The 24314-nt window shown below is 38.8% G+C and overlaps 1 protein-coding gene across 5 annotated transcripts in view; it reads right to left on the bottom strand.

The window, feature by feature from the left end:
• SLIT2 (slit guidance ligand 2) overlaps positions 1–24314 on the bottom strand; it is a 361217-nt gene that overhangs the window by 59867 nt on the left and 277036 nt on the right. For all 5 annotated transcript variants that reach the window (XM_036330006.1, XM_036330014.1, XM_036330022.1 and 2 more), the window contains 4 exons: positions 23025–23188; positions 6851–6975; positions 6602–6699; positions 5223–5362 (listed from right to left, as the gene is read on the bottom strand). In XM_036330006.1, the coding sequence (XP_036185899.1) occupies positions 5223–5362; positions 6602–6699; positions 6851–6975; positions 23025–23188 (527 nt within the window). The remainder of the gene's footprint in view (positions 1–5222; positions 5363–6601; positions 6700–6850; positions 6976–23024; positions 23189–24314) is intronic.

The raw sequence follows: 24314 nt of genomic DNA, 5'->3' as shown, positions 1-24314 counted from the left end.
AATGAAGTCCTTAGCAAGAGGAGACAGGGTGGGCTGCTGTATAACGTACCCGCATTAGCCCTGTAATCTTCCTGCCAGTGCTTCACAGACAACTGGCACTGTCAAGACAGGCACACATGGGGCTCCTCAGAGGCCGCTGAGCCTGCCCTTGGCACTTAAAGACTTTTGGCCAACAGATTGTGTCAAAGTCCAATGTTATTAGCAATCATTCTGAAACTTTGAGATAAGGCTTCACAAAGGTTCCGTGGTGATTTCTCAGGCATGCCTACTGCCCTGGTCATTTCTAGGACTCCCTTTCCTGGGCCCTGATGGATTTGGGGAGCCATATAGAATATATTGATGTCAATGATTGGATATGGCTCTCTTTATGTTTTAAAAATACTGCCTTGCCCGGCTGGCATGACCCAGTGGTTGATTGTAGACCTATGAACCAGGAAGTCATGGTTTGATTCCTGGTCAGGGCATACACCTGCGTTTCAAGCTCAATCCCCAGTAGGGGGCATGCAGGAGGCAGCCAGTCAGTAATTCTCTATCATCATTGATGTTTCTCTCTCTCCCTCTCCCTTCCTCTCTGAAATCAATAAAAATACATTAAAAAAATACTACCTAGTACTTATGATGTACTGTAACATGAATTCAACAATGTCATTCTGTAAACCAACCTCTTGGGCTTTGACATATTTATTTTATAAAATGTTTACATAAATCTATACACCTTTCAATATTTCTCTTGTTTCAACTTACTAAAGAGATTACTTTAAGGTTATTGAAAAATTCCCAGTATTGAAAATACTTCTGTCTATACCCTAGGTATACCAAATGATCTACATTTTTCATTATAAAAATAATTCATGTTAGTAATATCTTTTAAAGAGTAAAAGCAAACAGACAAGTAGAAAGTAGCAGTTATTAGTCTTTCTTTTTCACCACCCTCTTCCTGCTCAGAGGTTTCTTTCATAGCCTTCTACAATTGGGCAAGTGCATGTCAGCTGCCCTTTTTATAGTGCTTGGCATAGCTGCCCATACAGCAAGGGCCTGCATGACTGAATCAGCATATTCATTTCAGATTTCTTCCACATTCCTTTTACATGTACATATAATGACATCCATACAGCTTTAAAAGAAAGAGGGAAACAAATAAAAATCATAGTAGACTTAAAAGGCGACTAACCTTTTTCCACCTCATTCAGATTAGCAGCTGGCAGCGACAAAGACAGAAGAGACAAAAGACTATTTACATTGCGATACAACAGCAGAGCACAGGAAGCTAGTGTATTTATAACAGAAGGGCCCAGAGTGAGCGGGCGGGCGAGGAGAAGTGAGGCTTGGATTCCTTACCTACAGCCGGCCAAGCGCACAAACAGGGGGACAAGAGGCGATAGGCAAACGCCATCACAGGGAGCCAGGGATCTGTGTCTCAACCAGGTCACTTAACCAGCCTTACTTTTTAACACGTGCACGTCATGGTTAGTGTGTGGGCATGGGAGGTTAGGAAAACGAAGAGATAAGGGGACAACGTGGAAAGATTAAAATGGTCTCAATGTTTTCCACATCTTTACATGCCCAACAGGTGTGGAAACGTTCGTGTACAGAATTTTGGTAATCCCGTTAAGTGACATCCTGGGTTACAGTGTGATCAATTGTGTGCCATCTTTGCATGTGTTCCCATGAAAGTAGGGTTGATTAAGAAACATGGTCTTGACAGAGCAGATCCAGGGTCTGACTCTTGGGAAACATGCAAAAACACATTTTCCAAGTCAACACCTAAATTCATACCAGAGTTTAAGACAGGGCGCCAAGTTCTCAACATGGCAGGGGTGCCATGTTTATAATTTTCATTTTTGTAAGTTTTGAGCTTATGTGATTGCAGGGATTCCTTGAAAATGCACCTTCAAGAAATGCCTTGGTTTTAGAAAGGATACAACAATGATTTTAAAAAATAAAACAATAAAAAACAATTTCTCAAGCTAAAATTAAAACCCTAGAGTAAATTTTAAAATTATTTGCTTAGCAATTTCTGAGTCTGACTTGCTCTATTCTTGGTGTATTTTAATTTAAAATAATACTGAATCAAACTTTTCCAAAATTAATTATGCTCACTCTTTAGAGTAGTGGTTTCAATTTAGAATCACATGGGATTAAACTTTTCAAGAATTAACCTGTCTGAAGAATTAGCCATCAACAACCATCTATTATAAACTGGAACAGATAATGGACTGAATTAAGTAGAAAACAACAGTTTTGATAACTGGGGGAGGGGAGGGTATAATAAGTTTTAGATAATATAAAATCAATATTGACCCTTAAAATGTATGTTGTTAATCCCTGAAGCAGAAAAAAGCAGATAGTTTTGTCCTCTGATAAATCAATAACTATTTACTATAATGTGCTGGTCACACAGGCTTAAATAAATTTAATAAACTTCCCAATGGTGGTTCATTTTATTTTTGATATTTGTAGTCGTGTTTTATAGCCTGCCCATCATATCGAGATTTCTCCGTCAAACTGCTTTCAGATCTCTGCATTTTCTCCATTAGCAATAGTATGTCCAGTCCGACTCTTGCCACGGATGCCAAATGTAAAGCCTTCCCCCATAATAATTTATGAGCTTTTTCCATGAAGTTTTATTTGTTCCAACTAAAGAGTTCACGTTCTCATCCATGCCTTTGGGGCATCGAGTGAAAAATCTTCAAACAGAAAGCAACTTGTGACTTGAATGATGTTTAAACAATGACAACATTATTATATTCCCTGAGCATAGCAGGGTTTCTGTTCCCAGATCGCATGCTCATTAATCAGACTCCAAACTTACATCTAAAACAATACAGCCGCATTATACGAAAATTCCTCCCTAACTGCGGACTTGGATGAAGCAGGATATAAAACTCCGGAGCCCGATTTATATTTTCCTATAATTAAAGGCCACTATGTGCCACTAACTTCAAAATCTGCAGATGGTTGTTTGATATTTTGCAAATGAGCTCATCTCACATATGGACAAAAATGCTATAGTGAATAGATGAGCTACAAAAGGGCCTCATTTAGATATTTGCTCTAATGCCAAATCATCAAACTCTTTACTGCCCACAAGACTCAGCCCAAAGTCAGAGTGGTAATATCTTCATGCTATTACGTTTCTATTGAGCTCAGTACTTTTGTTTATACTTTGCCAAAATTCAGGCAAACTGATATCTGTAATAGCTGTGCTTAAAAAGACTCAACGAGTCTCCGGAGAACCAAATGGCTCTTGACAGATAGTCCTGGCAGGTTCCCACGTGATAGCTTTAATAGATGTCACATTTTGGCTAAACAGTGGTTTTGCTAAGTTTTGTTTTTTTTCTTTTTATGTTTCAGAGAAAGAGATCTGGCACAGAGAGATGAGGCTTCATAATATTTTTCAGAGGAAGCCGCACTAAACGGAGTCACTTCGGGTGGAGATAACATGTGGGCCAGAGGATCAGGTGTAGGAAGGGAGGTTGGAACATGTAGGTTGAGAAGATAAAACAGACTCAAAAGAAACAGATAAAGAAGAAGGTACAGCAGATCTCAAGCCAAAGCAGGGAACCCCTCCAAACCAACTCAGAAGAATCTGCCACCTTCTGTAATTGATCATGAAAAAAAAAAGAAAGGCACGTGAGAATCCAAAGACCTCAGCGCTCTCAAGCCTGGGTTGTCAACACAAGGAGGATATTGACCAATTCCTGGCTCTGGATCTCATTAGCTGGCCAAGGTGTGTTTGAAGTGCTTTGGTCCAATTTCTCCGGGCCAGAGTATACTGGTTTAAATAGGCCTCAAAGATTACGTGAATTAAACTCTTTCTGTGATGATGATAGAGCAATGGAAGAAAAAGAAAATGATTCTATCTAGGTAAAAGATTTTAGTGCAGACATTGGGCTTTATATACAGGTCTGAATGAGACTATGCAATGCAACTCAATTCTGAGGGGAGGCCCCGGGGCTTCAGTGCATGCCGAATACACTTGCTCTCCTTCACTAATTCAAAATATCAAAGAACACTCAAATTCTGCCCTTTAAGGAGCCCAAGGGCTGCATATACATAACAGAGAAATTGGCGGATATAACATGTTCAGTTTTCTACTGTAGCTAAGTATATTACTGTATATGGCACTGGGTGCTTCACTGGTATAAAAAAAAATCCAACCATGAGAAGGCAGCTTCAGAGGCACTCAGAGAGATCTGGGTTGTCAAAACAACACCCCATTATTCTATCTTGCATTTTCCCATCAAGAATAGTACTTAGTGAAATGCAGAGTTGGGGCATGCCATAAATGCTTAAATGTCCATGCTTTCCTAATAAATCCTGGGACAGTTAGTCATACGATGTGACTTCATCTTTCATGTTTGGAGATGCTGACCTTAGGCATCTACATAGTTATTTCACCCACTGATATTAACTATGTATTACATCATGTGGAAATACATGCAGCTAATGAAATGTACCCAGCCAAATGAAAATGGTAACTTCAAAAAGAGTGACAGAACTCACTGCTCCACTTTTTCTTACAAATAAAATGCATAACATTCTCTCAGTGGTTTATTAAGAAAACAAGATTGTAATTGTGACGTTTCTTCTTCATAGCCACAAAACTACATCAGAATAGATATTCTGACATAATAGCCAAGTTATAAGCTTGATGTTGACTTTACAGCCAATTGGCTTATCCAGGGAAGAAGTTAAGTAGGTTGAACAGCCTTATGAGATTTATCGTCTCAAGAAATAAAACGTCAGAAAGAAGGTGACAGTCTCATAAGATTATTCAAAGTGGTCAACATTTTTATATTTGTATTTTATTTTGAAGAACATGAGTTATTAGATGAAAGCACTCATTGGTGAAGAAGCAAGTATGGATACAATCTAAAATGCTTAATTATGTTTTGACTATATTAAAAAATGCCCTTTTTACATGTGTTGGTTAGCACAGAAAAAATGCGTTGTGTGTGATACCATTCAATTGTGAGACTAATAGGTTCAGTATGTAACTCCTGATTTTTCTGGATAGCAATAACATGATAGATAACCGAGCTTGGCAGGTCTTTCATTGGGTTGGCTGAAACCATTGTTGACTTTGGCTGTTATTTACATTACCTCTAATTTCCCAAACACCTACCAGTTATTGAATTATGCAATGGTTTACTAAACACATGCAGCAAGATTCCCATGATGCATTCAGATACATGGACCGATGGCTGAGCATTTCCTACCTGTGTACTCAGGTGGGCAAAGGCATGTGTAGTTGTTAATCCCATCAACGCAAGTAGAATTATTTTCACAGTCATTATCTTCACAGTCATCAATATTGATTTCACAGTGTTCTCCTTCAAATCCATCAGCACAAATACACCTGAACACCAAAGGGGGGAAAAGTAAAAATAATAATAATAACAACTCTGCATTTAAAAAAAAACATGTGGTCTACATATTGAAAAATACTAAATACACTTTTCAATTACAGAACTTTTAACTACAAAAAATTGACTTTTAAATGACATGTTGTAAGCATTCATTCAAGGTAATATCCTGCAAATCAGAAACAATTCGAAAAAAATTAATGCTGGATGGAAATGGCCCTGTAAGTCAATAAATCCAATATATCTGCAGATCTATAACACAAGCAAAGTTTACTCTATTTTAATCTCAAGTTGTGCTCTAATAAAATAATCAATACATCTTTGCTCACAAGTGACGAGGAACTGGTTCTGATTTTTTAAAAAATGACAACACCTACTACCCTATGTATAATGTTCTTGATGTCTCAAAACAAAACCAAAAGGGAATTTGAAAAACAAATTTTGTCTTCCTTGCAATTATAAAATGTGAATGTTCTCTTTATGCCTCAACAAATGCAATTTTTTTCCATTGACATAAAACTCTGTACATTTCTTCTTGCTAGGTATCAGAATAATCTTTGAAAAGCCCTGATGAAAAAGAGACAGTTTCATAACAGAATGCAGAAATGAAGCCTATTTATTATAAAAAGTGATATTCCTAACAAGCTTTAGTAGTACATTAGCATTCTTATGCAACATTATTAGTGTCATCATAAGAACTCTATTTCATAATTCATGAAGTACATTTGAGGTAATTGTACTGTATGATTAAATAATTCCAGATTAAAAATGTTCACAGCATGGTTGTCTTCTTATATTTGGGGTTGGAAAAGAATCATTAATTTTCTGTTTCAGTGGGACCTACATCTTTTCATTACACACTGTCTTTAAAGCAATACACACAGCAACAAATGAATACATAACTTTCAGTAGGAGACTAGTTGGCTATTGATTAGCATAATATAGCCACTCCACTGTCTTGATCTAATCTAACTTGATTAATCATAATGTGTGCGTGTACATGTTTTACAATTTCTGGATTTTGTAGCTGCCTGAGCTGAAAATACTGAAACACCTCTATTTGTTTTTATGTTGCAATATCTTAGAGAGGGACTCACACATGTTCTTGTGAATTGATTCCTGGCATTCATTTTAAAATAACGTCCCCAGATTTGAAAAGAAGAATGTGTGTTTGCTTAGTTATTCTTGCTCCAATACCTCAGACACAGATCACAGACTAATGAATGACCTACCAGAATCCATCTTTGTCACCTTCTTTTAAGTGGCAAGTTCCTCCATGTTTACATGGGTTACTGATACATGCATGAATTGGGACATCGCAGTCCTGCCCCTGGAGAAGGAATGGCCAAGCAGAGTTGGGTGTAAGTAAAGTAGTTGTTAGCACAGTAAAATAAGGTAGTCGACAGCACACTAAAATGAGGCAGGCTTAGCAATGAGAGCGATGCTTTCAGATCATGGTTCCTATGACAGCTTTGACTCACCTTGAAACCATATGGACAGGTACAGCGATAAAAGTCAACTGGATCATTGTTACAGGTGCCATCATTTTTGCATGGATTTGATAAGCAAGGATTACATTTAGCTAAAATAGTCACATCCACAGGACCTAAAAAGTAATTGAAAAATATGAGAAACTGGTGCTTTCTATTTTTAGATCACTTAGGATTATTTTAATGCTTTAATGTAACAGTATATTTTGTATAAAAGTTATCGGTCACATATCTGTATATAAGTTTCTTCCATGACAAAAACAGAAATCAGCATCATCATATTATGTGGAAGAATGCAACAGGAGGCCTTTTCATTGAGGGATGGTGAGACTCCCCAACATCAGAGTGGGACTCTGGGTTTTGATTTAGGTGGTTAGTACCTGATGTTAATCATGCTAATGTTACAGGGTCAGTCCCTTCAACAGGCAACTAGCTTCAGTAGTTGAGCTCCATGGCCACTGCCTGTATCTTAATTTCAGCCAGCTGCCATGGAAAGACATGTCACCCATCCCAAAGAGGACTGTGTGTGTGCCTGTGTGTGCGTGTACATTGGGAGATGGGTGAGTGAGTTTTATGAATAAGTAGAAACTCATCAGTTAAAATATAAATTCATCAATTAAACATGAAATATTATGCACCTGCCCTGATAACATTAGTTCAGTAGTGTTATTTTCATACAGGAGATACAAAAAACAAAAAAGCAAAAACACCCTGTTTATGCACATGGAAATAAACCAAACACACGATCTCCTTCTGTATCATTCTCACCCAGAAGGACTTCCCAATGAAATGATCTCTACTTGCTATCCCATTTGTTGGAAAATATATATTTTTTAAAAAACTCACGATCCATAAAAAGTTTGGATTCAAAGCAGATTCAGTTGCAGCCCTTTTCCTTTGGTTGCACATATTTATACCATAAAAGGCTAACAGTGTAGAATCTGCACTGTCCTCACTTAAATTACGTTCCACCACCGAAACCGGTTTGGCTCAGTGGATAGAGCGTCGGCCTGTGGACTGAAAGGTCCCAGGTTCGATTCCGGTCAAGGGCGTGAACCTGGTTTTGGGGCACATCCCGAGTAGGAGATGTGCAGGAGGCAGCTAATCGATGTTTCTCTCTCATCGATATTTCTAACTCTCTATCTCTCTCCCTTCCTCTCTGTAAAAAATCAATAAAATATATTTAAAAATAAATTACGTTCCATCGATGCTGCTTTGCACTGGTGGTGAGACCTCACTATATGGTCTCTTGGCAACTGTCAGATGAGGACATTCTTTCAAGGTGACATCTTTATATATAAAACTAGAGGCCTGATGCATGAAATTCGTGCAAGAGGCTCAGCCCTTGCAGCCCTGGCTCCATCCGGAAGCTCATCTGGATGGTTGTTCTGCTGTTTGGTCTAATTAGCATATTAGCTCTTTATTATATAGGATACAAATATTTTAATCATGTCTCGCTATCACTGGTCTCTCTAAAAGACTTTATCCTCATTGAAACAACAGCAACAATTTCAATCACATGTTTGATCACATGTCCTTTTTAGCAATGTTATTTGAGTGGATTGTACAGCATGCTCCCCTTTACTGTCACTGCTCTAACCTTCCAAGGGACATCTCCCCAAACAGTTGTATGGCTTCTGCTCATATAAAGTACCTTTCATCATATTTCTCTACCAATCAGAGTTCATGTTTGTGAGTTTTTAGTCTACCAACAAAAACTCATGTATGAAAGAGAATATGGGCATGAAAACTGCATATCTTTTTTTTCTTTAAATATATCTTTATTTATTCCAGGGAGAGGGAGAGAAACATCAATGATGAGAGAGAATCATTGATTGGCTGCTTCCTGCACACCCCCTACTAGGGATTGAACCTGCAACCTGGGCATGTGCCCTGACTTGGGATCGAACCATGACTTCCTGGTTCATGGGTCCATACTCAACCACTGAGTCACACCAGGCAGGCAAAACTTCATATCTTAATAGCATTCTCTAACCCTAGGAAGTGCCAGCCAAGCACGTATAATGTTTTTGAAGTGAAATAAAAAACAGAATAGTTCTCTGTATTAGTCAACTTTTCTATTAATAAGAAGCTTGAAATATAGAGATTCCTCTTCCTATTTAACCATTTGAAATGCATGACAGATCTGGGGATGGTGGTGTTAACAGGAAGGGTTATTGTTCACTTCTAGTGACACCTCAGCCATTAAGGGAGGCCTTGCCAATGGCCCCTTCACTTTTTCGTGGAAACCAGTATAACTAATGCAGCCTCTATATCAAATTGCAGTTGGGAAATTTCTGGGATTAACACTGAAGTGATCTTTATAGAAATTCAATTTCTCACCCCTCCCAACTTATTTATTAATTAAGGACAAAACTTTAGCTAGTCAGCATATTGCAGAAATGAATGGTGGCAGTTATTTAAAGCAGAAAGTTAAATTAATGAAATACTCCACAATAAATGACTTTGTATTTGCTAAAGTTATCACACTTAGAATCAGCGATAGGAAAGGAAATAGCTAACTGGTAATGGATTCCTTAGCTAGGCCAGAAGGAAAAAGAATCTAATCTTGAACAAAGGCATTGGATAAAGCAGCTAAGACTGCATCCGGCAAAACGGCATGTCAGCAAATGCTAGGACTGGACATGTTCATCTGGCCACTTCCCAAGACCTTGAGAAAAATTGTCTTTTTGTCTATTTCTGTGCTTTCAACCTTGTAAGGCTGTGGTTGAATAGAGGAGTTCAGGGTTGACAGTTTCTAAGTTTATTTTATGGAATGTGACATTCTTCAAAAATTATGTTTGATTATTTAAATGAGACACTAAAGGGAGGAAAAACTGGATACGTGGATACAGTTTGAAGAATTCAATAGAGTATGCAGGTGACAAAATTGCCAGGCTGACATAGTCCCTGTCGAGTTTAACACAAAGTCAATATTCATTTAATAAATACCCACTGAACAGTATCATATTAATATGTACAATATAAGTTCACTGCATTGGTTTCTGATATAGCTAATCCTGCTTAATTATTTTCTATATGGAAATTCTTACTGGAATACAAAGGGAGATCATTGTCCCCTTGTATATGTTCAGTTTAGCTAAAGGAATAAAAATAATCAGCTTTACCACATACGCAGGCCTCTTCTAACACTTTCTTAAACCCATGAACTGTTTTGGTGACATCAAGGTGTGGAAAATAGCAAAACACTGAGTTCTCACTCCCTCAGGTTGGAAAGTTGCTACTATTTGCTTCTCCTTTTAAAAATACTTCATTGAAAGTCAGCTTTTAATGATAATTTCTTATTTCTAGTACTCAAGTCTGAGTAAAGGGTAATTCAAAAGCTGTTTGTAACTTATATAAATTCCAAATAGCAGCATCCTCTGATATGCCCAAATACTTTAACTTCCTTTCTACTTTATTTAGACTGGAATTCCACCTAACTAAACATCCTTCTTATACTGTGACTTATACATTTACATGGTTTATCTAAACCTTATTTCTCTGTTCTAATCCCTTGGAACTACAGTTGACCCTTGAATGATTCAGGGGTCAGGGGAACTGAACCCAAAGCAGCTGAACATCTGCATATAACTCTTGATTCCCCCAAAAGGTGTTTCTCAGTAACCATGGGGATTGTTCCAGAACCTCCAGTGGATGTCAAAATGCTCAGGTACTCAAGTCCCCTATATAAAATATGCTCAGGTCAGTGAGCACAGTCTACCCTCAGACTCCCAATTGCAGACAGAAAGCACTACAGGTATTAACTGAAAAACACACACAACAACAACAACAAACACACAAAACAAAGAAACAAACAAAACAAAACAAAAGCCTCATGTATAAGTGGACCCATGCAGCTCAAACTCATGTTGTTCAAGGGGCAACTATGCCTTATATCCGGTTTTCTCCTCTCATTTTCCTACTCATGTTTTGCTTCTTTTATAAGACCATCTTTTATCTCCTGTTTGTCTTCAATTGATGATTCATTTTCTGCCCAGGACACTTTCTCTGAGATCCTCTCCTGTAAAGCTCTTATTCAAGGGAAATGACATCTTTAATCTGCTTTCCTAATAAGATGGTATCAAAGTTAAAGGAAGATGCTAAAAAAAGAGTCATAATGAAATAGTGAAGAATTTGCACAGCTCTCTAGAAACAAACCAACACTTGCAGGATTTTACAAATTTGATTAGTCTCAGGTGAAAAGAAGGTGCCCAAGGAACAGGAAGTAGAAAAGCCTTTTAGCATAATGCATAGTAACGGACAGAAAATAGGAAGTCTATCAACCCAAGTTAGTAATCTAAATTTGTCTCTTAAACATGTAAAGTTAGGAGAATGTTGGCAGCCATTTCAATGGGTGGTTTTCAGCATTAAATGAGATGCTAATGAAAGTTTGAGTACACACTACAGTGAGTGACAGCTAGCACAGAAGCCTCAGTGAGTTCTGACTCTCTTCCCTAGACTTCCAAATAATTGATGATGGGGGGAACATGTGTGGTTTACTGAAAAGGAGACACACAGTATTCCTCTGCTTGTTTACCAAAATTTAACACAGACACTGGAAAATTAGAGCTTGCCATTCATTCATTCATCACAAGTTCACTGAGTACCTTTTATCTATGTCAGGAGCTGCTCAAATTTGGACAAACTGTAAGGGCTATTATTATTAAAACCCTGGGGGAATGGAAGTGGGTGCCAAGAAATAATTATCCATTGAGCAACAACACTCGGAGTTAATAATTTTACATTTTTAAGACTGCAAGTTTGATTTGTAAATTCGGTATGGACAACCACCAGAAATAACAGTACAACACAGAAAAACGAGAGGTTCTCTTTAAGGAATGACAGTTTGCTGCGATATAACTTGGCAATTTTCATTCTTTCCTCTTTCCCAAAGTAAACTGGTTACAAGAATTGTTAAACCCTAACTGGTTTGGCTCAGTGGATAGAGCAGCGGTTCTCAACCTGTGGGTCGCGACCCCTTTGGCAGTCGAACGACCCTTTCACAGGGGTCACCTAAGACCATCCTGCATATCAGATATTTACATTACGATTCATAACAATAACAACATTACAGTTATGAAGTAGCAATGAAAATAATTTTATGGTTGGGTCACAACATGAGGAACTGTATTTAAAGGGCCAGAAGGTTGAGAACCACTGGGATAGAGCATCGACCTGCGGACTCAAGGGTCCCGGGTTCGATTCTGGTCAAGGGCATGTACCTTGGTTGCAGGCACATACTTAGTAGGGAGTGTGCAGGAGGCAGCTGATCAATGTTTCTCTCTCATCGATGTGTCTAACTCTCTATCCCTCTCCCTTCCCCTCTGTAAAAAATCAATAAAATACATTAAAAAAAAAAAGAACTGTTAAATTATTTCCAAAACATTAGCCCTCTTAATATGTGTGTTATAGAGGAGAAAAAAAAATCTAGCTCCAGGGATACAGGATTTACTAATGTCACTGAAATGAAAGAGGCTAGTCTAAGGACTGATTTAAGACTTGGTCTTGATTTAAGAGAGCCTTCCAGCATCAGCTATCTGGACTGGAGGTGTGTTTAGCTTAATAATTCAAAGGAAAATGAAAAGAAAGTTTGGTTAACAATTTGTCTTTGTCAGTTACTTTAATCTTTAATGGAAGAACTGCCGGACCTCAAATCCATTAAAGCTTGTAGGCAGCCTTGCTTACTTGACTCAAATCACGAGCTGTGCACCTGACACCAATACTGCCACCCACTGAGAATTGTATCTCACTTTGATTTATGGCTGAAAACTCCAGACACACATTTCTAGCTATATCCCAGAGCCGCCTTCATTCTGGTATTCCTTGGAAACATGAGTCAAATAACAAAATCGTCTAGCACTATACTTGTAAGAAGTCTAAGGTATGTCAAAGACAACTAAAAATAAAATGTAGGGGGTATTTGAGGTTGGGCACAATTTAATAAGAGGTTTTCATTTAAAACTAAATACTCTGCACTCCCCTTGCTGTTACATTATTGCATTTCTTAAGCACGAATACCAATCACATATTTTAAAATTCCATCCTTAAGTCATTCAATTATCAGATATTCATTGAGGATCTATTGTGTGAAGAATACTATGCTAAGTTTTGGGAATTCAAAGCGAAGTGAAATAGTTGAGTTTTTAAAGACATATTTGTATCAATTACAGAACACAGCTGTATGAGGATGTGGGTAATGGAAATGTATGTTTTGGAATATGTTTTAAGTTTCTGCAAGCGATCAAGGGGAGTAATTCACTAAATGTGCGAGAATATGAATCTGAAGTTCAAAAGAAAAGTTATGACTAGATATGTGAAGCCATGAGGTTGAGATCAATTAATTTAATAAGGCTAAGGAGAGGACCCCACCCATGTTAATATTAAAGAGAGGTGAAAAAACAAGAGTGGTAAGAGGAGTCACCACAGGAATAAAGGCAAAGAGAATGTGCAAGAAAGAGTTGTGGCAACAACTATCTAAGACGAAAAGAGAGCAAATGAAAGTAACTAAAGAAGCCATGGAAATAGTCAAGATGGAAGTCGCTGGTATCTCTATAGTTTTATTGGAGGGGTGGAGACGGTCATGAGATAATAGGTAGTTAAAATCCCATAAATCTGCATAAAAATCCCATAGATGGTTAAAAAACAAAGGATGGGTATTACACCCCTGGAATCACCTGGCTTGGCCATTTGCTACATACACATGCAACCTTAGGCCAGTAAATGAATTTCTTGAGTTACATTTAAATGGAAAATATCAATAATTATTTTATGGAATTACTGCATCAGAGAGAATGTGAATGTATTTATTTAAGAAAAAATACTAATCATTGGTTCTCATCACTTATGAAAATAAATGTCTCTAAAATCTAGTGTTTTAAAATCTAAAATGTATAATAAAAATAGCCCTTGTTTATTTTTTAGTCTGTAAAGGTATTTGTTTTATTACAATTTATTTTTAAACACACACACATATGTGATCAAGGGGAGTAATTCACTAAATGTGTGAGAATATGAATCTGAAATTATAATAAAAGTCATGACTAGATATTTGAATCCATGAGGTTGAGATCAATTAATTTAATAAGGCTAAGGAGAGGACCTCGCTCATGTTAATATTAAAGAGTGGTGAAAAAACAAGAGTGGTAAGAGGAGTCAGCATAGGAATAAAGGTGTGTGTGTGTGTGTGTGTATTGCTGATAGTATTACAGATATTCCCCATTCCCGTTTTACTCCCCTCCCTTATTTGTTTTCTAAAGATGGTGTTTTTGGCAAATAACTAGTACACACCTGAATATTTCTTTAGCAAGTGAGAAAATCATAATCCTGCAAACATAAGGTTATTTCAAAATTATAACTATGTGCTAGTAGTGCCAATAAAAAACATAAAAAGTGACAAAGTTCTAACTAAAGCTACTTAAAAATGATATACTGAGTTTTTATTATTTCTAATTTGGGCTAAAATTATTTATTTATTTATTTATTTTTATTTTTATTATTATTTTTTATTGCTTAAAGTATTACAAAGGGTATTACATATGTGTCCATTTTATCCCCCCGCCCTAGACAGTCCCCTAGGAATTTGGGCTAAAATTATTTAATTGCCTTCATACTTTATTTCAATCACAATTATAGCAACTAATAATTTTGAGACATAAAAGACCTCCAGCTTGTTAAAAACTCCCCCTGCAAAGAAGATGCTGTCCTTGCTGAGAAAAACAATATTACAATGTAATTGCTGGAAGATACAGAATTTCCCCCAGGATTCCAGAATCTAGAAGATTCTTAACATATAAAATTAGAGGAAGAGACAACCACGTGGTGGTAAAATGTCGAACATCATGGGATACAAAAGAGCCTCAAGTTTTCTTGACGCTTTAGCTGGCCTTTACTAAAAGAGGAACTTTGACACCATATCTCTGCCTCTGTTTGAGCTCATGGCTACCAGACAGAGCCCATTGGGCCTTTTCCTCTCATCTCACTCTGTTCCACTTGACTCAGAATCTCCCGATGGCCTGATTGGTCTGGTAGTGGTATCAGTTATAGTTCCATAATTGGTTGGTTTGAATATTAACATTAATATCATATATACATATATATACATATACACACACACACACACACACATTTTTTCCTATCACTAAATTTCCATATTGTTTTGGAGTTGTCTATTTAAATAAATCCATTGGTAAACTCTAAGCTCCATGAAGGCAGAGTTGGGTTTCTTCTCTGTTTTACTTATTGTATTCTTAACACCTTAGAACTATCTATGCCTGATACATACCAGGAACTCAAATAATATTTGTTGAATGAAAGAAGGAACACATCGTTCATTTGCATTAGATTCTTCACTCCTTAGCACATTCAAGGGTTTAATAAATGTATGTCACATTAAACATGAACTGTTTAGCTGTCTGTGTAGCTAAATCTTTCTGAACCAAGAGCAATACAGGGAATATTAGACATTAAAATATTTTACATCCCATGCTGACTTTCTCAATGAAAACCCGGGGAGGGCAAAAACCTCGGCCTTATTGTGAACTGCTTAATCATTCTAATTTCCTCTGATATTTGAAAGATGAGAGCAGGACCTCTGGGTTACAAAAACAAGTCATACCCACCTGTTTCCCACTCAAGAATGTTTTACAGGGTATTAATTCAGTATGCTCTGATCATCTATTTCATCTCATTAGTTTCTTCCATTGTTTTTAATTTTAAAACTTTATTTAAAAAGGGAACTTGCCCTGGCTGGTTTGGCTCAGTGGATAGAGCGTCGGCCTGTGGACTGAAGAGTCCCAGGTTCCATTCCGGTCAAGGGCATGTATCTTGGTTGCGGGCACATCCCCAGTGGGGAGTGTGCAGGAGGCAGCTGATCGATGTTTCTCTCTCATCGATGTTTCTAACTCTCTATCCCTCTCCCCTCTTCTCTATAAAAAATCAATAAAATATATTTTAAAAAAAATAAAAAAATAAAAAGGGAACTTGATAATATCCATGGACTCACGAGTTTGCTCTGCTGAAACTGTGAGATTATACCATAAAGAAAATACTCTGAAAATGTAGGATAAAAATTGTTGTGAAAAAATTAATTACTCAAGATAGTAGCCCAGTCTTTCCTAGCAGAGGAAACCCCTAAATTATATTTAATTATAGCTATGTGAACATGTCTTCAAATAAAGAATATTCCTCTTTTTGCTGTAATTGAAATTACATATTTACAAACCTTAATAGAAGGAGTATGTACTTACATGTTTTCATGAATAAAATAAAACACATTAAACTGGCATAACTACAGGAAAAGTTTCATTAAAATATAAACAATTCAAATTATAAAATACTTAAGGAGCATCATTTTATTGCTTTTAAGCACTCAGATTTCCTACACTGAATTATTCTAATTGAAAATTAGGACACTTTGCCTCCTACCAATCCATTTATTATGTTAATATGTATAGCAGCATGTGAGTGGTTCAAACTTTCATTTCCTCAATAGTGGGGGTGGGGGAGCATCTTATTTATAGTGATAATTTGTTTTGAAAATATTTTTACTGAAAATTAGGACATTAACTTCAGAGGCAAGCTCTGCAGTCAGATGGGGCTCAAATCTGGCTCCTTCACTCAGCAGCTGAGTGATTTTTAATTAAATCATCTCCCTACATTACAGTATTTTATTCTCTCAAATGTGGAAATAATTGTATCTGCTATAGGAATGATGTGAAAATTTAGAGATACATAGCTACATAAAACTCTCAGCACAATGCAAACTGCTCAGTACAAACTGGCTTTCGTTGTTGTCGTCACTGTTATTATTTTTAGTAGTCGTGGCAGTATGGGCAGAGATCCAATCTGAAATGTTATAAATGGTGAACTAGCCCAGAACCTTAATTATATTTAGGTATAGCAAAAGTGAGTACATCCCGAAGTCTGCTAAATGCAATTATGCTGTATTTGTTGACTTCCGAATGCCTACACTGCTGGCCAACTGGTGCACACCCATGATGTTTGCTACCCAGCTTAGGGTAGCACCTTGAACATTATAGAATCCGTTAATTTGATAACTCAGTGAATATTAAACTAAACTGCCACAGTCCAGCTGAGAAGCCTAAGCCCTTAAATCATCTGTCAATTAACCAGTCTCAGCTCAGCCGTTTCCTGGAAGCCCTGGAACCCCTCCAGCACTTGGCTCCTGCTCAGCTCTGCTCCTGCAGCTCCGCCCAGGAGCACCCTGGTCCCACACTGGCCTGCTTCTCCACACAGGTGGCTTAGACACACCTGCACACTCACCCTCCACGGCCACCTGCCTCTGAGCCCTTGTAGCAACTCTTCTACCCAATATGGTAGCCACTAGCCACATGTGGCGATTTACAGTCACATTTAAATTACATAAAATTTAAAATGCACTTCCTCAGTTGCACTCGCCACAGTATGTGCCCAACAACCACTATGGCTAGTGGCAACCATACAGGATATTGCAGACATAGTATATTTCCATCACACAAAGTTCCATCAGGCAGATAGGCCAATATCCACTCCCGCACATTTCCATTCACAGGACAGTAAGTACCTGAGACTCTATATAGTCATTAACCAAATGCACAAAAAACGTAAGTCAGTCAGATAAATCTTGAGTTAAACAGATGTGTATGTACGTATGTATATATGTATACATGCATGTTTTTGGATTTGAGAACATTTAATCAATTAATGGGAACCAGGATGCTCTAAGGATGGAATATAAGTATGTAGCTTTTCTCAAATTTGTGTTACCATGACTTTTTTTCCCCCCCAAAAAATATCTCTGGCAAATTCTAAATTTTAAGAAATAGAGAGAAGCACTAGCATTTTTCAAAATAGAGTACATGTATCCTTGAGCACAGAGAAGTGTAATAGAATCAATCTGTAGTTTCTCAACTTCCCCCACACAATCTTTCTGAAACCATTCTGCCCACATTCCTAAGAATAAGAGTTATGCCAGTTTCCCTTTCCCTTTGACAATCATCTCCACTTTACAAAGGATAGGGTACCTCTCAGCCCACCAGGAATCCGCTACAGGGCACTGCCCAAGGAAACAGAGTCACCAAAGAACAATGCAAAATACTGCAAAGGCTCTTGCAGTCAATGCACATAATCTCAGAGAGTCATTTCCAATAACATTCCTCTGTCAATAACAATATTAAAATATGGGTAAATAATTATGCTGTCCCAATCAATGGCTCAAGTATTAACGGAAATAATTCATTTAAAATAAAAAAAACTTAAAAACTCACAGATTTTTGGTGGCAGGAAACTTTTTAAAATTTTAATTATATATACTTTTTTTGGTAACAAAGAACGATATAATTCTCTGAGGTATTGGAAATAGAAATTCAAGGAGAAAAACGTAAGTTCAAGGAAAAAGAAAAAAGAAGAATCTTGTTTTTGTCTTTTTAAAAAAATATATTTTTATTGATTTCAGAGAAAAAGGGAGAGGGAGAGAGATAGAAACATTAATGATGAGAGAGAATCATTGATCAGCTGCCTCCTGCAAACCCATAACCCGGGCATGTGCCCTTGACCGGAATTGAACCTGGGACCCTTCAGCCAACACTTTATCCACTGAATCAAACCGGCAAGGGCTTGTTTTGGTCTTTTAAAATTAGCTGTTACATTAGATTCCACCAAATACATTTAAAAGAGTAATGGCAGAATTTTTTTTTAAAAGTCAAACATAGTGCACTGCAAATGACATATTTTGCAACCATTTATAGTTATGGAAAAAAAGCATTGGATGCCAAGTTAAAAATGTTTGTAGGGAACATAGGTTTTGAAAATTCCTTCTTTCATCAATAAATCATGGAGAGTCCCTCATCATGTTTGTTGGTCTTTTGAAGAGTCATAATAGAATTAGTGGTTAACCTATGTTGGGTGCTTTCTGTGTGTAAGGTAACGTGTTTTACATATATATTTAATTCAACTAATCCTTTCCCCCAACTATATGGAGGGATAATTGACAAATATAATGGCATATATTTAATGTGTACAATGTGATGATGAAATATACATGAATATTGTGGAATTAAGATAATTAACACATCTGTAACTTTGCATAGTTAACAGTTTTGTGTGTGGTGAAATTGCTCAAGATCCACTGAGCAACTTTCAAGTATACAACATTGTATTATTATTATAATTTTTTTTTCTCAGAGAGGAAGGGAGAGGGAGAGAGAAACATCAATGATGAGAGAAAATCATTGATAGGCAGCCTCCTGCATGTCCCCAACTAGGGGTTAAGACTGCATGTGCCCTGACACATGCCCTGACCGGAATTGAACCATGACCTCCTGGTTCATAGGTAGACACTCAACCATTGAGCTACACTAGCCAGGCCAACTCTGTATTATTAACTACTGTGATCATACTGAACATTCCATCCTCTCAACTTATTCTTCTTATAACTGAAAGTTTGAAGCCTTTGACCTATAGCTTCCCATTTTCGCTTTCCTGCAGCCCCTGGTAACCACCATTTATTCTTTCTTTCTATAAAATTGGCTTTTTTAAATTAAAGATTCCACATGTAATGATTTATCTAGTGTTAACAAAGCTCTTTTGGGTAGGTACTGTCATTGCCTCTGCTTACACAGGAGAAAACTGAGGCACAGTATAGCTAAACTGCTCCATAACTGCTGCAAAGTGAACCTGGTTCAGCCCAGAATAGGTCAGGCCGGGCCTCTGCTCTCACACCGTGACCCCCTGCGCACAATGACCCACCGTGATGCCCTGAGCACTATGGCCTACTGTGACCCCCTGAGCACTACGGCCTACTGTGACCCCCTGCGCACAATGACCCATGGTGACCCAAAGTACCCTATAGCCTACTGTGACCCTTGCACACTATCACCTATCGTGACCCACTGCACACTAAGACCCACTGTGACCCAATGTACACTATGACCTACTGCGACCCCCTGTGCACGATGGCCTACTGTGACCCATGCACACTAAGACCCATTGTGACCCATGCACACTAAGGCCCAATGTGACCCATGCACACTAAGGCCCAATGTGACCCATGCACACTAAGGCCCAATGTGACCCATGCACACTAAGGCCCAATGTGACCCATGCACACTAAGGCCCAATGTGACCCATGCACACTAAGGCCCAATGTGACCCATGAACACTAAGACCCATTGTGACCCATGCACACTAAGACCCATTGTGACCCATGCACACTAAGGCCCAATGTGACCAATGCACACTAAGGCCCAATGTGACCCATGCACACTAAGACCCATTGTGACCCATGCACACTAAGGCCCAATGTGACCCATGCACACTAAGACCCATTGTGACCCATGCACACTAAGACCCACTGTGACCCACTGCACACTATGACTCACTGTCACCCATTGTACACTGTGACCCCCTGCACACTATGGCCTACTGTGACCCATGTACACTAAGACCCATTGTGACCCATGCACACTAAGGCCCAATGTGACCCATGCACACTAAGGCCCAATGTGACCAATGCACACTAAGGCCCAATGTGACCCATGCACACTAAGACCCATTGTGACCCATGCACACTAAGGCCCATTGTGACCCATGCACACTAAGACCCATTGTGACCCATGCACACTAAGACCCACTGTGACCCACTGCACACTATGACTCACTGTCACCCATTGTACACTGTGACCCCCTGCACACTATGGCCTACTGTGACCCATGCACACACTAAGACCCATTGTGACCCATGCACACTAAGGCCCAATGTGACCCATGCACACTAAGGCCCAATGTGACCCATGCACACTAAGGCCCATTGTGACCCATGCACACTAAGGCCCAATGTGACCCATGCACACTAAGACCCATTGTGACCCATGCACACTATGACTCACTGTGACCCATTGTACACTGTGACTCACTGTGACCCATTGTACACTGTGACCCCCTGCACACTATGGCCTACTGTGACCCATGCACACTAAGACCCACTGTGACCCACTGCACACTAAGGCCCAATGTGAACCATGCACACTAAGGCCCAATGTGACCCATGCACACTAAGGCCCATTGTGACCCATGCACACTAAGGCCCAATGTGACCCATGCACACTAAGACCCATTGTGACCCATGCACACTAAGGCCCATTGTGACCCATGCACACTAAGGCCCAATGTGACCAATGCACACTAAGGCCCAATGTGACCCATGCACACTAAGACCCATTGTGACCCATGCACACTAAGGCCCATTGTGACCCATGCACACTAAGACCCATTGTGACCCATGCACACTAAGACCCACTGTGACCCACTGCACACTATGACTCACTGTCACCCATTGTACACTGTGACCCCCTGCACACTATGGCCTACTGTGACCCATGCACACACTAAGACCCATTGTGACCCATGCACACTAAGGCCCAATGTGACCCATGCACACTAAGGCCCAATGTGACCCATGCACACTAAGGCCCATTGTGACCCATGCACACTAAGGCCCAATGTGACCCATGCACACTAAGACCCATTGTGACCCATGCACACTATGACTCACTGTGACCCATTGTACACTGTGACTCACTGTGACCCATTGTACACTGTGACCCCCTGCACACTATGGCCTACTGTGACCCATGCACACTAAGACCCACTGTGACCCACTGCACACTAAGGCCCAATGTGAACCATGCACACTAAGGCCCATTGTGACCCATGCACACTATGACTCACTGTGACCCATTGTACACTGTGACCCCCTGTGCACTATGGCCTATTGTGACCCATGCACACTAAGACCCACTGTGAACCAATGTACACTATGACTCACTGTGACCCATTGTACACTGTGATCCCCTTCACACTATGGCCTACTGTGACCCATGCACACTAAGACCCATTGTGACCCCAAGTACACTATGACCTACTTAGATACATTTTTCTCACCTAAAGGTGCAAATGTTGGAAGCTTATATTTTCAGCTAGGTTTTCAAGCCTTGGAAGGCAAGAACATAACACGAACATCTGTATGTTCCATGATAGCTAGGGTTTAGTTTTACACATAAAACATGTTTAATAAACATTTACTGATTATACATTTAAAATTTTCAAGAATTTCTCTCCTCCATCTAGTAATGATGAGTGGCTTGCTTGAAAATCTACAAATTAAGATTGACAGTAACCTTCTATCCCATCTTTGGTAAGGAATCTAAATCCATGCATTTGAGCCCGGCCAGCATGGCTCAATGGATGAGTGTCGATCTATGAACCAGGAGGTCACAGTTTGATTCCTGGTCAGGGCATATGCCCAGGTTGTGGGCTCCATCCCCGGTGTGGGCATGCAGGAGGCAGCCGATCAATGATTCTCTCCCATCATTGATGTTTCTATCACTCTCTCCCTCTCTCTTCCTCTCTGAAATCAATAAAAATATATTTAAAAATAAATAAAAAATAAACCCATGCATTTGACTAGAAAACATGGAAAAATATACAAAACAAGTTTAATAATGTTTACCTCTAGGTATTGGGATTTAGTTTTTGCAGAAATGAAACATTTCTTATTGTTTACAATTTATTCTTTAGATTTTTCTATGTTGGGTATATACTATTCTTGTAATAATAGAAAAAATATTTGTTAATAAGATGCTATTGCAGATTCACAAATACATAAAACAAAGGGGAAACCAGGGACATAAGGAAGGAAGGAAGCCACAGCCATATTATACCAGGAAGAGGGCAGCACGAGAGGCCAGAGGGGAGGTTTGGCCTGACACCGGGGGGCTCATGTCCTTACCTGGCGTCAGGAAGCCACAGGGCCCTGGCAGCCCTGGGAGCGGGGCACACGTTCAGACAAAGCGAAAGCAAAACATGTCACTTGTGAGAGGCTATGAGAGGAATTTCCAGAAATTGTGCACTCTTCACTTCTTCATGCAATTTAAAGAAAACTTCGTAATTTCCAATGGACTCTTTCTGCAATTTATTTGAAAAGCCTAATTCTTTACTTGGGTACCTCAGATAACTGCTCTGTCTTGCCCACGCGTGGGTGGAAACAGTAGTTACTGGGGCTTTTCAGTGATGCCTTTAAAATCTAGCAGCAAATGGTATTTTTTTTTCTTTTGAAATAAACATGGCAAATTTTATTTACAGAAATACAAATGATTAAATACCATACCTTGACATGTGAATTTTTTGGACGGAGTTGTGAGTAACAGTTTATCCGCCATTTCTCCAGGTCCGGCGCAACGGGCAATACCCGGTTCTTTATATTCCGACTTCACCCACTCGGATAACCACTGCATGTTACAGTCACAGTAAAGAGGGTTGGCTCCAATTGCTCTGAAAAACACCACACACACACACACACACACACACACACACACACACACACACACGTATTATTTCCTAAGGGAACATAAAGTGATGCTCAGTAGAAATTCCCTATAGATTTACTGGCAAAAACAATTGGCAAAAAAAATGAAGACATTGGGTTACCCATTTTCCTGGATTATGTGCAACTGAGATTTAGTGAGTCATCACAAGTGTTAACACACACCTGAAATTTAGACAGCGACTAGGTATTTGCAGAGACAGGTTTAAATTGGGTGGAGATCAACGCTGCCTTCATTCGCCAATTATTTAATGAGAACGCAATCACGGTGCTGGGTTCTGGGGACCCCAATATGAGACCTACATTACTCTTAACTCCCAAGAACTCCTGCTGTGAGGGAGATTAACCTATACACATACGTGCACACACACTTCCTTTAGAAGTGCTCTAGCAGAAGGATTTACAAGAGGACTGTGGACAGAGGATAACTCCGTGGGGGACTGGTGGTTAAAATGTTTAAGCTTTTAGATGAGTCAAGAAGGTGGGAAAGGCTGGGGAGGATGTTCCAGGGTAAAACCAGTGAGCACACAGGCACAAAGATGAGAAAGTGCCTGGGAAAACAGAGACACTAGTTCGCCAGAGCTGATTTAGACCGTCATTGGATGAAGGTCCCTTTATAAAGTGTTTCATTTCAGAGCTTTGGTTCCTACTCACACAGGTAGCAGTAGTGATAGGAATAGTAATCAAGGTAATAGCTAACATTTACTGCGTCATTCTATAGGCAGGGACTGTGCTAAGCTGTGTATTTACTCGAATTACATCATTTTATCCAAAATAGCAACTCTCTGATGTCAATAGTATAATAAAGCATTTCACAGATGAAGAACCTGAGGCCAAATAAGTTAACCATTGGGTTTGTAAAATTGCCAAATTTGGGCACAAGAGATACATAAAATAGCATTTAAAAACTGATTAATTCTGATTGATAATTAAGTTCAGATTAATAACATTTTAGGTCTATGGTCTACACAAAATTGACGTTACTGTTTTATTAGAAAATCCCCATAATATGCTTGTAAAATACTTTACAATACTTCACATTGCAACTTTAATGCCCAACTCTAAACAAAAAAA

This window comes from Myotis myotis, unplaced genomic scaffold, assembly GCF_014108235.1.
Source record: "Myotis myotis isolate mMyoMyo1 unplaced genomic scaffold, mMyoMyo1.p scaffold_m19_p_1, whole genome shotgun sequence".
In the NCBI taxonomy this organism is placed as follows: domain Eukaryota; kingdom Metazoa; phylum Chordata; class Mammalia; order Chiroptera; family Vespertilionidae; genus Myotis; species Myotis myotis.
The sequence above is the reverse complement of the archived record's forward strand: the minus strand, read 5'-3'. Positions and strand labels throughout refer to the sequence as shown.